Here is a 15,414-nt window from a genome sequence, read left to right on the forward strand (position 1 = left end):
TTACTGGCCCAACTTTAAGAATCAACCGTCATATCTTGCTCAACTCCCAGTAATGAGAGGCAATGTACTCAAGAGTCCTGTTATCCAAGAACCTTTTCATACACCCACCGTGAGCATTTTAAAGTTTTAAAATGGCACTATTATATTTTCTTTATGTAAGATTTCGTTGATCAACATTTTTATCATCAACTCTCATTGGTCAAAACAGAGTCAGCTCCTAATTCAGTTCTAAACTTCTCACGCGAGTTCATTTTATTGGGCTGGCCCAAAAGTGAGTTTGGGTTTTTCCGTAAGATGTTATGGAAAAAAACCGAATGAACTTCTGGGCCAACCCAAATAGTTGTGCTTTAGAAATAAATGCCAAATATTTTTAAATAGCAATTTACTAAATGAATAAGCCCCTTTGTTCACTCTATCAAGAAAACAATGGAGGGTAATAAGAAAGAGTATCCTTTCACCCAAGAACTGCTAACTACACAAATAGCAAATCCAAGATCCAATTTCAAAGTGGAAAATGATAAAAAATCAAATGAAAAGTTAAAAAAAGGCATAATACCTGCTGTAAATCCAGTGTAATTGTCACATAATGGTATTCGATTCCATTCTTAATACTGGGACTCTGCCACCAAGTGTTCTTTCCATCAATAGCATTTGTAATCGGGTGTCTCACTATTGAATCAGCAGCAGCATGTGAAAGAAGAAAAGATCATATGAAGAATTTATAGCTGTTTTTTTTTAAAGTAAAAAGTAAAACTAAGTTAAAACCATCATCATGTGAAGGTCAAACATTAAAGTAACATAAAGAGAGAACAATTCATATCTTTAACAGAATTTGGTTACTGTCGACTTTTTCACAGCGCTCCGCAAGGTAGTGTGAAATGGTTAAAGACTATAAGAGAAGAAGCTGTGCAGCACTCTGGCCATCAACGAAAACGGGCAACTCTAAAGATAACTACAGAAATTAAGGGTGAAGAAATGATATTGAAGTCTAATTGGTGTGTCAGTCATTCAAAGAAGCAAAAACTCTACTGTTTGAGGCAGCTCTAGTATGACATCAACTTTTTGAACAGAAACATAAAATCCTGAATTGTGGTTGAAAGGTACTTGAAGATTTGCCCTTCTGACACATACATTATTACCAGGACTTGGGCAATTCAATATGTATCTGGTTTTAACAGAAAATGCTGTCAAATCCATCCTATGAGGCTTTTTGCAGTCAGTCCTCAATCTGCCAACTTTCTATTTAAACCACTATTTAAAAATATAATGAAAGATACTCCAAATCTCCCATCCAGCGATGCCTGTCCCCATAATCACTAACTCAGTGGAGGGGTATGGACAATAAAAGCAAGCAAAGAGAGCTTGGCACATGAAACTCCATCCTACTAACTAAACATGGATCTCCCCTTGTCTTTACTCCAGATACATGAGAACAGGACGTATTGTGAAAATTAAAAAGGAGATTGGCAATAAAAAACAGGAGGTGTGGACGATCGTTGCCACCTCCCCCCACAGTTCCTTCTTACAATCCTCAAAACTCACACATTCTTCATCTCCTCCCACTTAGTTCCACGCATCTCACAACAGCAACCATTACCTCTGGAGTGCCAAAGCTCTTGTTCCTTTTTGGATGCAGTCATTGGTTCCTATCTGCCATCTGTGCTTCTCATTTCCCAAGTAAAGAGGAACAGAACTTGTTCCTCCTCTGATCCGGCCCAGCTCAGGCACGGGTGAGGACGGCAGGAGGGCAGTTTGCTGGAGATGTTCCTATTTCTATTCCTAGGGCTGCAGTAAGAGTTCTTAACTTCCTAACATCTCACTTGGACGTCAGCCTATTTGCCCACAGAAATGTAAATAAAGTGGAGGTTAGCTCCCCTGCTACTCTGATTAATTATGCTTTGGAGTGTCAGTCGTGAGAACTTTTATAACACTAATTCCTTGGAAAGATGTTTCAAATGAATGGCCTAAGAATACCCCTTTATTAGAACATAATCTTTTTTTGCAAACTGAAGGAATATTTCAAATAATAAACAAGCCATATCACTATGAGGAACAATCATGGACTACTTGCAATCTGTGGACGTAATGTAATCTAGCCAGGTGTTTTAATGATAATGGTGATGACAGAGCAAAGATTTGAACCATGAAGTGCTGGAGTAGGAGCAGCTGGACAGCCTATCTGCACCCACCATTCAGCACTTAACTGACCACGGGCAAGTCACTTAAACTGTGTCATTCTTGAAGTGAGGATAACATAACTCCACTCATAGCACAGGTACCCAGAATCTTAACTCTCAGAAAAAAGTAAAAAAAAATAAATGTATGTGAAAGAGATTTGTGGACTTGATACAGGAGTTCTAGCTCTTTACTTCTCAAAGTAATAGCGTTCAGTAGTAGTGCTCAGCCTACTCTTGCTATCATTTAAAATATCACTTACTTCATAAAATGGAGGATATTTAAAAACAACAAAAGTTTTAAAACAACATAATATTAAAATGAAGGATAATTCTTTGAAAGGTATTCATTTTATCTTCATAAAAAATTTGGAATTTTGTTTTCATTTTCTCATTTTGCCATGGACCAGTAATTGGATGGGAATTCTCAACTCACAGGGTTACCAGAGGAACATTAAAACCATTAATATTCTAGCCATTATTATGCATATACATAGAATTAATTATACATCTGTTCAAAATATGCAGGATTCTGAATCTTTACTGGGGACAAATTACATTTAATAAAATTTTTGAAGATAAAAACCAAGCAAAAAGAAGTCCTCAATGCAATAGGAGTCTGATAGTAAACTAAAATCATCTTCAAAAAATTTACAAAAACTGAATATTCATTAAATTTGCCTTTTTCAGATTGTGAACATTTTTATTACATATTAATTTTATTAACATAGTCTGCTATAACCTGTTTAACTGAAAATATAAAGGCTTATATCTTTGATTTACTTATGGTAACATGAGTATATAAGACAGGACAAAAATAATCTATTTTTATTGGTAAATTACTTAATTCAGCTGAACATCTGGATGGGCTCTGTTTTGTACCAAGTCTTATCACATTAGCAGTCCACTAGATGAGGCACCTTATCTCATTAATGAAAAGTAAAATTGCTGACTAAATTTAATAATTAGCACTAGTTAACTTGTTCTGCTGAAGCTAGGGAAAGTGTTAGGTCTTTATAACATCAGCAAATACAAGAAGCATTAACTAAATATCAAATAAATGTCCTTGGTGGTATGAGTGGGTGCTGAAATTGGCACATTAGGAATCAGAACCATAAATGAAATATTACTGGCACTGCTTCTGAAGAAAAATAAATATCACAGCAAACATTCCTTAAACATCCTCCTGAATCTTCTTCACAGATTGTGGGTTTAAAATGTGATAGAAAAACACACACACAACCACATTTCCAAATCATACTTGTGGCTCATAAGGTAGCTGTGAGAGGAGCTATCTAATTGGAAATTTTGATATCTGTCACCTCAGGTCAAATTGATATGAGAATTAGTCATGAAAAGGAAGACTGGGAGATGAATCAACAATTAACCATAATCCCCATTATGAAACTTGAATCATAATTAGTGTGAAAATACTGATTAATTTTTGGCATACTTGCCTTATTTAAAAAGAGATAGAAACTTATAACATCCTCAACAGGGATAGTGACTCAAGTCAATCCAAAGGCTAACTGCATCTGAAAATTGGCGAGGGAATCACTGATGAAGTAAATCTTTCAAACTGCTATTTTAATTGGAAAGCACAATCTATTAACAGTCAGGAGGTGCAAATTTCCTTTTCTTTGTATAGTACTTAAGTACCAACCTTCCAGATTAATTCTAGCTGTTCAGTGAATCTGTGGAATTTTGTCATCTGTTGCTTCAACTTTTACTAAAATATATCCATGTGGATTATTGCTAGATTTTTTATCCTTGTGGGGTATTATTCTTTCTAAATTTCTGGTTCCAAAACAGGATTTTGAAATGTAATGAAGCTGGCAATTTGAAATTAAATTAATCAAAGTAAATGTAGGCTGTGATAAGTTTTAAAAACTTACCACAACTAAATAAAATGGGAAATACAAAACATACCTCATATGTGTCTTGCTTTACTAAAACAGTTTATTCACTTTTTTGTCCCAAAGTGAAAATATGGGGTGGGATTGCCTAAATACAGATGTCTCCCACTGAAAGACACTGAATATTGAATTCTGAAGAAGGGAGTGACAGTCACTCGTAGACTTAATTTGGTGAATACATCTCACTGATTTTGCTACCAAGAGTGTCCACTCAATTATTTTCTACCTGAATCACTGCACCTTCCTTCCATCCTGTCTATTTATACATTTCCAGCTTTTTCTCCTTTCCTGGAATGCTTTTCCTTCTTATCTCGGGTAATTCAGGTTTTTAGAGCCCTTCGTGGAACTTTCTCTTGCTACTTCATTTCCCACTGATGTTTTCCTTCTTAGAAATTCTACATCATTGATAACATGTACCCTAAGGTATAGCCCTGAGTTTACTGCTTAGAATATCTGTTTAATTGTCTTCTATATCCAATTTTATGCATATGTATATATAGATAACCATACATATATACACACGCACACAAACATGCATATATACAATTTTCGTACTTTCTCTAACTCTCCTTCTCTGCCCAGCCCGTCCTAAACACACATATACACACTCCCAACCACCCCCATCATTCCCTCCCAGCCATTCCATGCCTCCAGGCTTTCTCACATTCTCTGTGAAATCATCAAGGTCACCAATTCTTGCAACAATGTCAATTTCTCCCTATCAGGCTTCATCTTCTTCTCTAACTAACCTAAAGCTCATAGTCCATCAATTCATTTATTTTTTAATTCATTTTATTTTCATTTATTTACCTCAATTTTCTTGCTTTTGATGTTTCCCCAGGGCTCTGACCTAGGTCTTTTGCCCTAAACGTTTTGTACAAGAACAGCAAACAGATAGGATGTGTTCCAATATTCCTGACTCCTACACCCATAACAATCTACACCATAGAAAACAACCAGAGTCACTTAACAGGCAAGGAAGGTTTCTGATGCTTGCCATCTTTGGTTTCTCAACTTTCTGTTTAACATTCTGTGATATACAAGACCAGCAATTGTATTCATAAAAGTCCCAGTTCTCCAAACATATTAACGTTTTCAGTATCTCTAAATTGTATAATAGAGAAGGGACTATGCATTCTTCCCTTTAACCAGCTCCAAGAAAGAATGCACAGTGCCTCCCGACTTTCTTTTGGGATTAAAAAATATAAACTGTGAGAGAAAGCTTTCTTCGTTTTATGAGCATTATAACTTTTTTTTAAAAGAGAAGAAAAACTAAGTAAATTTTAAAATAGTATAATTGTGAAACTTTATTATAAAGCACCTCATTGACATTATTCACTTTATTAATCTCCCCAATATTTGATGATTTCCCAATGTATCAATAATCTATAAATCAACCCCCATCTCTAGAATTATCTCACACCATTCTCCCCTTCTCCATATAAATTCTTTACTCATTAAACCTAATTACTTATACTTCTCTGAATAGATCATGCTATTTCATGCCTTCAAGATTTATGTACTTTTTAATATATATAATACTTTTCCCCTTTTCATCTTACTAACCCTTATTTTCTCAGTACATGGTCACTTTCTCCCAGGAACCTCTAGATGTTCCCTTAGCACTCAATTTAGTTTTGTTTCCCCTATTCCCCCCTCCAAGTCCTTTAAGTCAAGGACTATGTATGATTCAACACTCTGCTCCAGTAGAATGCATTTCTAGTAGCTGGTGTTCAAATGCTTGCTGAATAAACACATGAATGAGTCTGAGATATCAGTGTGGTTCCTAGAGGCCACCCAAGAGGGCTTTGTATGACACCTCTCCTTGAAACACTCTTCTTGTGGTGTTTAAGGACCGTATAGTCTGATTCCAGCCCCGTACCAGACTCATCCCTACCCTCTGCCCTCTGACACCTTCAGCTGCAGCCGTTCCTAACTACCTGTTAGTTCCCTGAGCAAGTACTGATTTCTGCCTTACTCTGAAACCTCCTCCCGGCATTCCTTCTCTTCCCTCTGTCTCCCCTTTGCCTGCTCAGCTCATATTTGTCCTTGGGTCTCAGTTTAGATGTCACTTCTGGCAAGCCTTCATCTACACCAGGACTAAATCTGTAACCCTCCCCTTTCTCCCTAAAGCCCCTATGCTCATTCTTTCCTTGGTACCTACCACATTACACAGCAATAATCTGCTTTCTGCCACTTCTTCAACTGAGCCAGAGTCCACATCTTATTCCTGTTGGATCCCCAGCAAAGTACCTGGCATATAAGTGACCACTGAATGACTAAAACATGAATTAATAAACACATCTTCAGATAATCTTCTGCAAGTGATAAACTTAAGGACTGCCACAAGTCTTCAGCTAGAAAACTCTCCTCAAGCACCACACCCACTACGCATAAGGAATTCCAATAATGTTTGTTAAGTGACAGAGAGGGGCTGTAAGGTTCACAGTGGAAGTAAAGTTCTAGAAATTTGGGGGACCACAAATCCTTTGACTTTAATGCACTTTGACCTCAAAATCCTCAATTACAGCTCCTACCCAGTGCCACACAAATTCATCCTAAAATACGTACGGTGTGGATTGCTGCTGTTTTGATGGCAGATCCGACACTGAGGGTTCCTCACGGGCTGCCCAGGCACGTGCTCTACCAATTTGCAATACATTTCAGGTCCTTTTTCTCCACATGTTGCGTTTGTGGTGATGAGAGCACTGGAAGCAAGATTCAGGACAGCAGGGAATAAACCTAAAAAAGATGAACAAATGAAGGTGTGTGGGATGATTTTGCTGCATTTTAAAATGAAATTAAGATAGGATGTTTTCCAGAGCATTAAATTAAATGAAAATGGAATAATCAGTTATAATTAAATATCTGACTTAAGTAAGTACACTACGTAAGTAGCACGTGTTATCAAGCGAAACTTTTTTTCCTTTCTGGGTCTTAAATATGAATTCTAAAACTATCTTCTTAATTTTTAACCTCTAATACATAATTAGAAAATCCTGTCTCTAAAACATACTTTTAAAAAAGTCTTCTGTTATCTTCATGTTATTGACACAAGTCTTACTGAAACTTCCATTCTGCATTTCAGCCATTTTGTGAAATTTGTCAGGTTACAAATTTTAAAATAATTCAATCATCCCCAGAACATTACCTCTCTACCTTTAGACATTGTATTCTCTAGGTTGGTAAATGATTTATTATTAAATAAATAAGGTTTCTCTTCTGTCATTCATCATTATTTTGCATTTAGCTATACAATTATTATTTCATAAAATACATGTTGAGCCAACCCAATCCAAAAATGGGCAGAAGACCTAAATAGACATTTCTCCAAAGAAGATATAGATTGCCAACAAACATATGAAAGAATGCTCAACATCATTAATCATTAGAGAAATGCAAATCAAAACTACAATGAGATATCATCTCACACTGGTCAGAATGGCCATCATCAAAAAATCTAGAAACAATAAATGCTGGAGAGGGTGTGGAGAAAAGGGAACACTCTTGCACTGTTGGTGGGAATGTAAATTGATACAGCCACTATGGAGAACAGTATGGAGGTTCCTTAAAAATAGAACTACCATATGACCCAGCAATCCCACTACTGGGCATGTACCCTGAGAAAACCATAATTCAAAAAGAGTCATGTACCACAATGTTCATTGCAGCTCTATTTACAATAGCCAGGACATGGAAGCAACCTAAGTGTCCAACAACAGATGAATGGATAAAGAAGATGTGGCACATATATACAATGGAATATTACTCAGCCATAAAAAGAAACGAAATTGAGTTATTTGTAGTGAGGTGGATGGACCTAGAGTCTGTCATACAGAGTGAAGTAAGTCAGAAAGAGAAAAACAAATACTGTATGCTAACACATATATATGGAATCTAAGAAAAAAAAAGGGTCACGAAGAACCTAGGGGCAAGACAGGAATAAAGACGCAGACCTACTAGAGAATGGACTTGAGGATATGGGGAGGGGGAAAGGTAAGCTGGGACAAAGTGAGAGAGTGGCATGAACACGTATACACTACCAAATGTAAAATAGATGGCTAGTGAGAAGCAGCCGCATAGCACAGGGAGATCAGTTGGGTGCTTTGTGACCACCTAGAGGGGTGGGAAAGGGAGGGCAGGAGGGAGGGAGACACAAGAGGGAAGAGATATGGGGACATATGTGTATGTATAACTGATTCATCTTGTTACAAAGCAGAAGCTAACACACCATTGTAAAGCAATTATACTCCAATAAAGATGATTAAAAAAAAAAAACATGTTGAGCACATACTATGCCAGATACCATAAAAGGTTTGGGGGTTTGGGAATGAAAATACTATTAAGATGGGCTTATTGTGGGAAGTGATCCTGATCTGAATCTTGGAGGAGAAATAGAAATGTTTTTGATATAGAAAATGAAGAAGAAAAAAACAAACATACCAGGCAGAGGGAATATTATATGAGTATGGACTTTATTCTGAAAGCTTATATGGATGCTGAGTGACTGACAAGAGGACTGAATTTGTAACTGTTCTAACCTGTTAGATTATGTGATCATATATAGATGCAGATATGGATGTAGATATAGATATAGTATAGCTACCTACAGATTATACACAGAGTATACACAATGGTTCACATGTATATCAACCCAAACCATTACCTGTTTGTCATTGTCAGTAATTTTAGTGGGATTTTCTTCTAGGTCTTTAAAATTATAATTTATAGTATTAAAAAAGTAGGTAGTAGGTAGGAAGAAATATGCTGAGAATCCTGTTCTTAAGAGGTCAAGACACCTTGCTGGCCAGCAGGATGAAGTTAGATAGTTAAGCCCCTTCTAGCTTCTTCAAACAAAAGCCAATTTACTTACACAAAAGCCTTCTCGGGCAGGAGCCAATATCTCTAAAACTGCCCCAGGACATTGTCAGTTTTACTCTGTGATCTTTGTCTCCCTCACCTCTGCCTAGTCTTGACCTTGACCCTGACTTTGGGTTCTGTTTTGTAGGTATGGGTGAGACTCCCCATGCCCTGCTTTGGTACAGCCCTGTGAGACCTAATTGGAGCTGGGTAGGCCTGGACTTTCTCAGATCTGAGGAATCATGGGAGGGAGCCGAGATGGGAGGATGGCTGGTGAAAATTATTTTCCTCCGTGTCGTATGTTCCAAAATATAGAATTGGATTACATCCCAAATTACCCACAGCATTAAATAAATAAAATGTGAGCAAAATGACATGGTTATAAAAGAATTATGGGTATAGAAGTAACATTAAGAAGCTAGTTCATGTTCATTAATATGATTTAATCACCAGTAACCCCATTATGTAGATTTTATTAGTCCCATTTTACAAGTGAAGAAAATGCAGCTCAGAGAAGACAAACAATACACACAAAGTTATGAATTACCAAGATCGATAACTAAGATCTGAACTCAGCTCTTTAACTCAGAAGGCTAATTCTCATCAGGGCATGAAGAAAAACCTGGTCCTTGGCAGAGCTTATCAATTTACATACTTAATAAAAGAAATAACTTACCCAGTCACCACCCCTTTGTTGTTTCATAGAGTTTTCCAATCATAAACTAAAGATGTTAATATAATTTACATTTATTTTCTTCCAGTTCTTTCCATTGATTTGTTTCTGTTACATTTATTGATCATGTGCTCAAAATTAACCTTTTCATAATTTAATTGCCTTGCTTTGTGATCAGGGAACAGGTGCCTTTTGAAATTTTATTAGCAATTTTGTTGTTTATTTTAAAAAATCAGTAAAGTGTATTGGTCAGGGAAGTTCCCCAAGTAGTTTCTAACGACCAATTTGAAGAGTCATTCAATATCTGAGCTTCTACTGAATTTTCAGCAGGTTGTATTATATAGATTGCAGCCCATTTTCCTTATAAGTTAAATCTATTAGACTGTACCTATTTATTCCCATTCAAAAGCAGCAGAGCAATATTTATTGCTATATTCAATATGGGTTACTTGGTTAAGATTATATAAACATTGCAAGTGTAAATGAACTACAAATAGATGGTGAACCTTTATAGAGTACTGACTTACAACCTCTTAATTAAATTCTTAATTTGAGGTCATGTAATGTTAATGACATAAAAGCCAGTCATCGTTACCAATACAATTATGTCTGACATTTTCTTTTTCTGAATAGTATCTAGACTAAGTAAATTTAGTTGGATTTGTGGCTTAAAGAACAAAGTCTAAACAAAAAACAAATAATATTTATTCTCCCTATACTATATATTTTATTGGAGATTAGAATATGTATACTATATAGAGAATAATATAATAAATTCTTTTCTATAATATATACATTTAGTAAATAGTCTAGAAAAATTTACATCATGGGAAAAATAGAAATTTTGCTACAATATGGCAAACATTTAAAAATTCACCAAATTGTCACTGTTTTTATTTGAATGTTTTTAGACTATATTTGCTTACTCAAATACTGTGCTCTAGTCATACAATTTTGCATGATTTTGATGATCTGCCTTAAAACTCCACATTTTGGTTTTGAATGGCAGAAGCATCTATAAAACCTGCATATGGAGGTTCTACTTTCAATAATTGTGAAGTAGCTCCTATTAAATTAAATCACTCACAGATAACAGCTATGAATTCTAAATAAAATATATTTTTAAAAATCTCAAATACTTGAAGACATTGAAGAACAACTCAAAACAGTTAAACCAGGAGGATGTGTATTCTTAGAAGGAAGATAATGGATGTGTCTCAGACTGCCCATGCAAGGTGGCTAAAACTCAAGTAGAAACCCACAATTTCACTGTCTTTTTTTTTTTTTTTTTTTTCACTTTACTGTCTTGAAGAATCAGAAAACAGAACCAAGAACAATCACAGCTGCTGTAAAGTGAGGAAGAAATACTGGAAAAAAGAAAGCCACAGACAGGGAACCTCAAAATATGTGTATAAATTCTTCCCAAATCTCTCATCAATAACAGATATGCATATGCCCTAGGCAGACTCCAAGTACCCCCGATTGGACTAAAAGAACAGAACAGTGATCATAGTTGCTGCATTCCATAGGAAAGACAAGAGTGTTTCAGTCCAGATAATTTAACCAGTATAACACAAAACTATAAGATCGATAACTATTCTTCAGAACATATCAGAATCCTAAGTTTTCTACCATGGATTGTTCACAACATCCAGAATGCAATTTTACAAAAAAATATTAGATAGACTTACAAGGAAACAATAAAATGCCACCAGTACTTAGAAGAAAAGCAGTGAATGGAGACAAACACCGATATCAACCAGATGTTGGAATTAGTACACAAATAATTTTAAGCAGCTTTCATAACTATGATGAAAGACACACACACAAAAATGCTTATATTAAAAAATAGAGAATAGAAACTACAAAAAATATGAAATATACATTCTGGAACTGAAAAATGCAATATCTAGAATAAAAAATATTACATGAGATCAGTAAAAAAAAAATTGGAGGACTTCCCTGGTGGCGCAGTGGTTAAGAATCCACCAGCCAATGCAAGGGAAACGGGTTCGTCCCCTGGTCCGGGAAGATTCCACATGCCGTGGAGGAGCTAAGCCCATGCGCCACAACTACTGAGCCTGCGCTCTAGAGCCTGCGAGCCACAACTACTGAGCCCGCGAGCCACAACTACTGAGCCCGTGAGCCACAACTACTGAGCCTGCATGCCACAACTACTGAAGCCCACGTACCTAGAGCCCGTGCTCTGCAACAAGAGAAGCCAGCACAATGAGAAGCCCATGCACCACAACAAAGAGTAGCCCCCCACTCGCCGTAACTAGAGAAATCCCGCGCGCAGCAACGAAGACCCAAAGCAGCCAAAAAGAAAAAAAAAGAAATATATATAAGTATATATCTGTGTGTATAACCATACATACACATATATGCACATACACATATATGTACATATATGTATATATAATTCATGTCATTCTTTGGCTTTTATAAATTATCAATACCAGTAACAATAGAATTTAATTTGACATTTGTCAAATCAAATGTGGAAAAACTGGTTAGATACTACAAAGGGAAACTGTTTTCAATCTTGTTCAGAATCAGAAGAACGGAGAGAAAGAAAACCCTGAATTAGCAAAACAGCTGAATGTCTTTCCAAGACACCTGCTGGCCAGCAAACAGCAGGTGAATTTATTTTCCTGTACAGCTTTCCAGCTCTTCCAGCTTTTATTTTATAAAAATGAAGAACTTTGACACAGCATCATATTTAATACATGTTTTTCTTTTGAATAACTACAAGTGAGTCACAGAGAAATGCATTTTACATATCAGTAAGTGATCTACTGTGTGGCACACTTCAGACTCGTTCCTTAGGATTTAGGCAATGTTTCTCTAGGTGAAGAGCCAGCGGGTTGTTATCCAGTAGGAAAAACAAGACTATTTCGAATTTGAGCTTTACAAATAAGGAAAATAACTCCCAGAACCTAAATGGCACAGCTGATTTTCAAATACAATTACTGTAATCCCAAATAAATTAGAATTAATTTTATCATTAAAGATCCACCCTGCCTCACTCCTCTTCCTGCTCTAAATGAAAATCCTTCTCACCTCCTACATCATTCCTGAGTTCTGTGTCATCTAGTTCTCCTTTTCCCTTCTATATGCACACCCACAGGCCAACTTCCATCGTAGTTTTACAAGTCCTATAATTTATTACCAAATTTTCCTTTTTAAGAAAGCACTCCTTCAACCTGCTTATTGTAATTGAAGCTTTGATTTCCTCTGACAATGATACTTCATAGATTTCCCCAGTGGATCCCTAGAAGCACTGGGAAAGGAAAAATAGCCTCCTTCTGGCTTCTAAATGCTACTTACAAATCAGTTCCTCTCGTTGGCACTCATAACTTCTTAAAAATTCCAAGTCACCCAACCTTTCTAAGTGCTCACCTCCGTTGACTGACTTCATGAAGACCATCTACAAAAATATTGGTAACTGATTCACAGTAATCTTCATCCCCCAAATCTCTGTCATTCTTACTAAATAGGTGAACATAAACCAGCATTAATAAAATGTTACTCCACAGAAACCAGAAAATGTTAAAAAAAAAAAAAAAAGGTACTTTAAGGACAAATATGTCTTACTTCTAATCTTAATTCTAAGATCTCTGCTTCCAATTAGTTGTTTTGTCTGCAGCTTAATGTTATCTATCTATCCATCTATCTATCTATCCTTTCAGGTAAACGTATCCTATCTGATCTTACATCTAATGCAACAGCACCCATACTAGTCTTCCTTCATGACTCCACTTCCATTCATCTTCCAAACTGCTGGAGAAATTACCTTCCTAAAAATTAAGTCTGATCATATCACTTTGTTGTTTAAAACCTCTGTGAGTTGTCTGTTGCCTATAACATAGCAGCCAAATTTCTTGGTAATCTGAACATTTATAATCAGGCCCCTGTCTACCTCTCTAAACTCATCTGTTTCCATCCTCTTTCATGCCTTCCTACACATCCAGAGTACTAACATCTTACTGTTTACAAATATATCAGGTGCTTTGAAAATTCTTTGTCATGACATTATCTTGTCCATAGAACATTTTCCTTTTTTTGCTTACATGGTCATCTACTCATCTTTCATGACCCAGCTCAAATATCCACATCTCTGTAAAAATGTTTCCTCGACTTTGCAACACAGAATTGGTTATTACCTTCTTGGTGTCTACATAGTACTTAGTTTATATTTTATTATAACCCTTATCACACTGAAACTTTCATATCTTTTACAGTGGATCTCCAGTCTATAACATTATTGAGTACGGGGATAATACTAGCTAGCCTATAATAGCACTCAAATTTAAATTTATTGAATGAGAATAAATTCATGAACTTTGTTATACAGCAGAAACTAACACACCATTGCAAAGCAATTATACTCCAATAAAGATGTTAAAAAAATTTTTTTTAATTATGTTTCATGATGAAAGTTTCCTTCTAGCTTATTTTGTTTGTTTCCATCGTGCTCTTTATCTTAATTATATTTAACTGTGTGACGTTTGGTGAACCACCACTTTAAAATGACAGTGATATAACTCATATCTTAAAAGAAAATCTTCCTAATGTATTTGGCAAAAAGAATTCCTAAATATATTTTCTTGTTTTCATCAGTTAAAATATTAAACTAAATGAATATTGTCGAGTAGCTGTCTTCACTACCTGTGCCTAGCATACTATAATACTTTTTCATTAACATTCAGAGATATTGATAGACATGTTAAATATCAGTATATGTATTTTAATTTCTCAAATAATGTTTCTTGTTAACATCTACAGTCCAACTCATAAAGACCATTGTTAACATAATTGATAACAGAACGTAATTGATAACAGACAGTACTTGGAGACTTGCTATGGGAAAGTCATCCAGTCAATGAATTCTCTCCAATATATTCAATTTTTTAATAACTTTTAAAAATCATCACATATTTTTTACAGTAATACAATACACATTTCTCCCCCCGCCTCCTTCTGTCATCCTAGTCTTGATACACAATATTTCTCTTGCTCGCTTATGCCAAGCATCTCTCCCCTCTCAAACGAATAAGAGGAAACTGTTTGAATGTCTCTGACTTTCCATTTCAGTCTGTAGGTCTGTGGAGCATTTTAAAAAATTCTCATGCAGGCAAACAGAGCTGTTTGCAAGTAATTCAGCATTTGAAAGACAAAAGAGAACATGCCAATTTAAAATGTTCTAAGACGTGTCAAGGAAGAAAAGGAGATACTTGTCTGAAATCCTGAGCTATGTGGGTGTGTAGGAACACACTGGTATAAAACAAAAATGGGACAAAACAACATGTTGCCGAAGAGAATGATTTCCAGCTGTGCACTGCAGGAAGTAAGTTAATACTCCCAATCCATGATGCAGATGAAGAGTTTTACAGAACTAGAAAATCAGTCCAATGTGAACTACTAGCCATCCAGACACAACCATGTTTGTAAGCTGGAAAAAAATAATGCTGAATCCAGTTGTTCAGAAGAAAAACAAAAGGAGGGCATGTATTCTCATCTTAACAGGCCTTTCCAATATGTCTTGTACTGTTGCTCAGTTCTCCTCTTTTCAGCTTCCAAAATAAAAGGATATTTTTGGAGGCTTAAGGGTTGGTTTGGTCTCCTTTCTTCTTTTCTAATCAGAAAAAGTAGTACAATTTCTACTTAGTACATGTTAAAAATTGTTTAGTTTGTTTATTCTAAACAAAGATGAACATTTAAGTATTTTTATTATTATCAGACACAAAATAAACCAGATGCAAACACACATATTCCAAAGGGTCTTAAG

The 15,414-nt window shown here is 35.7% G+C and overlaps 1 protein-coding gene across 1 annotated transcript in view; it reads right to left on the bottom strand.

Annotated features, from left to right (window-relative positions):
• Positions 1–15,414, bottom strand: part of LAMA2 (laminin subunit alpha 2) — a 588,138-nt gene that overhangs the window by 429,386 nt on the left and 143,338 nt on the right. Inside the window, exons 5-6 of the mRNA XM_024759015.1 lie at positions 6,662–6,832; positions 557–669 (exon numbers count right to left, since the gene is read on the bottom strand). Of these exons, the coding sequence (XP_024614783.1) occupies positions 557–669; positions 6,662–6,832 (284 nt within the window). The remainder of the gene's footprint in view (positions 1–556; positions 670–6,661; positions 6,833–15,414) is intronic.

This window comes from Neophocaena asiaeorientalis, unplaced genomic scaffold (genome assembly GCF_003031525.2).
Source record: "Neophocaena asiaeorientalis asiaeorientalis breed wild unplaced genomic scaffold, Neophocaena_asiaeorientalis_V1.1 scaffold5, whole genome shotgun sequence".
Lineage (NCBI taxonomy): Eukaryota > Metazoa > Chordata > Mammalia > Artiodactyla > Phocoenidae > Neophocaena > Neophocaena asiaeorientalis.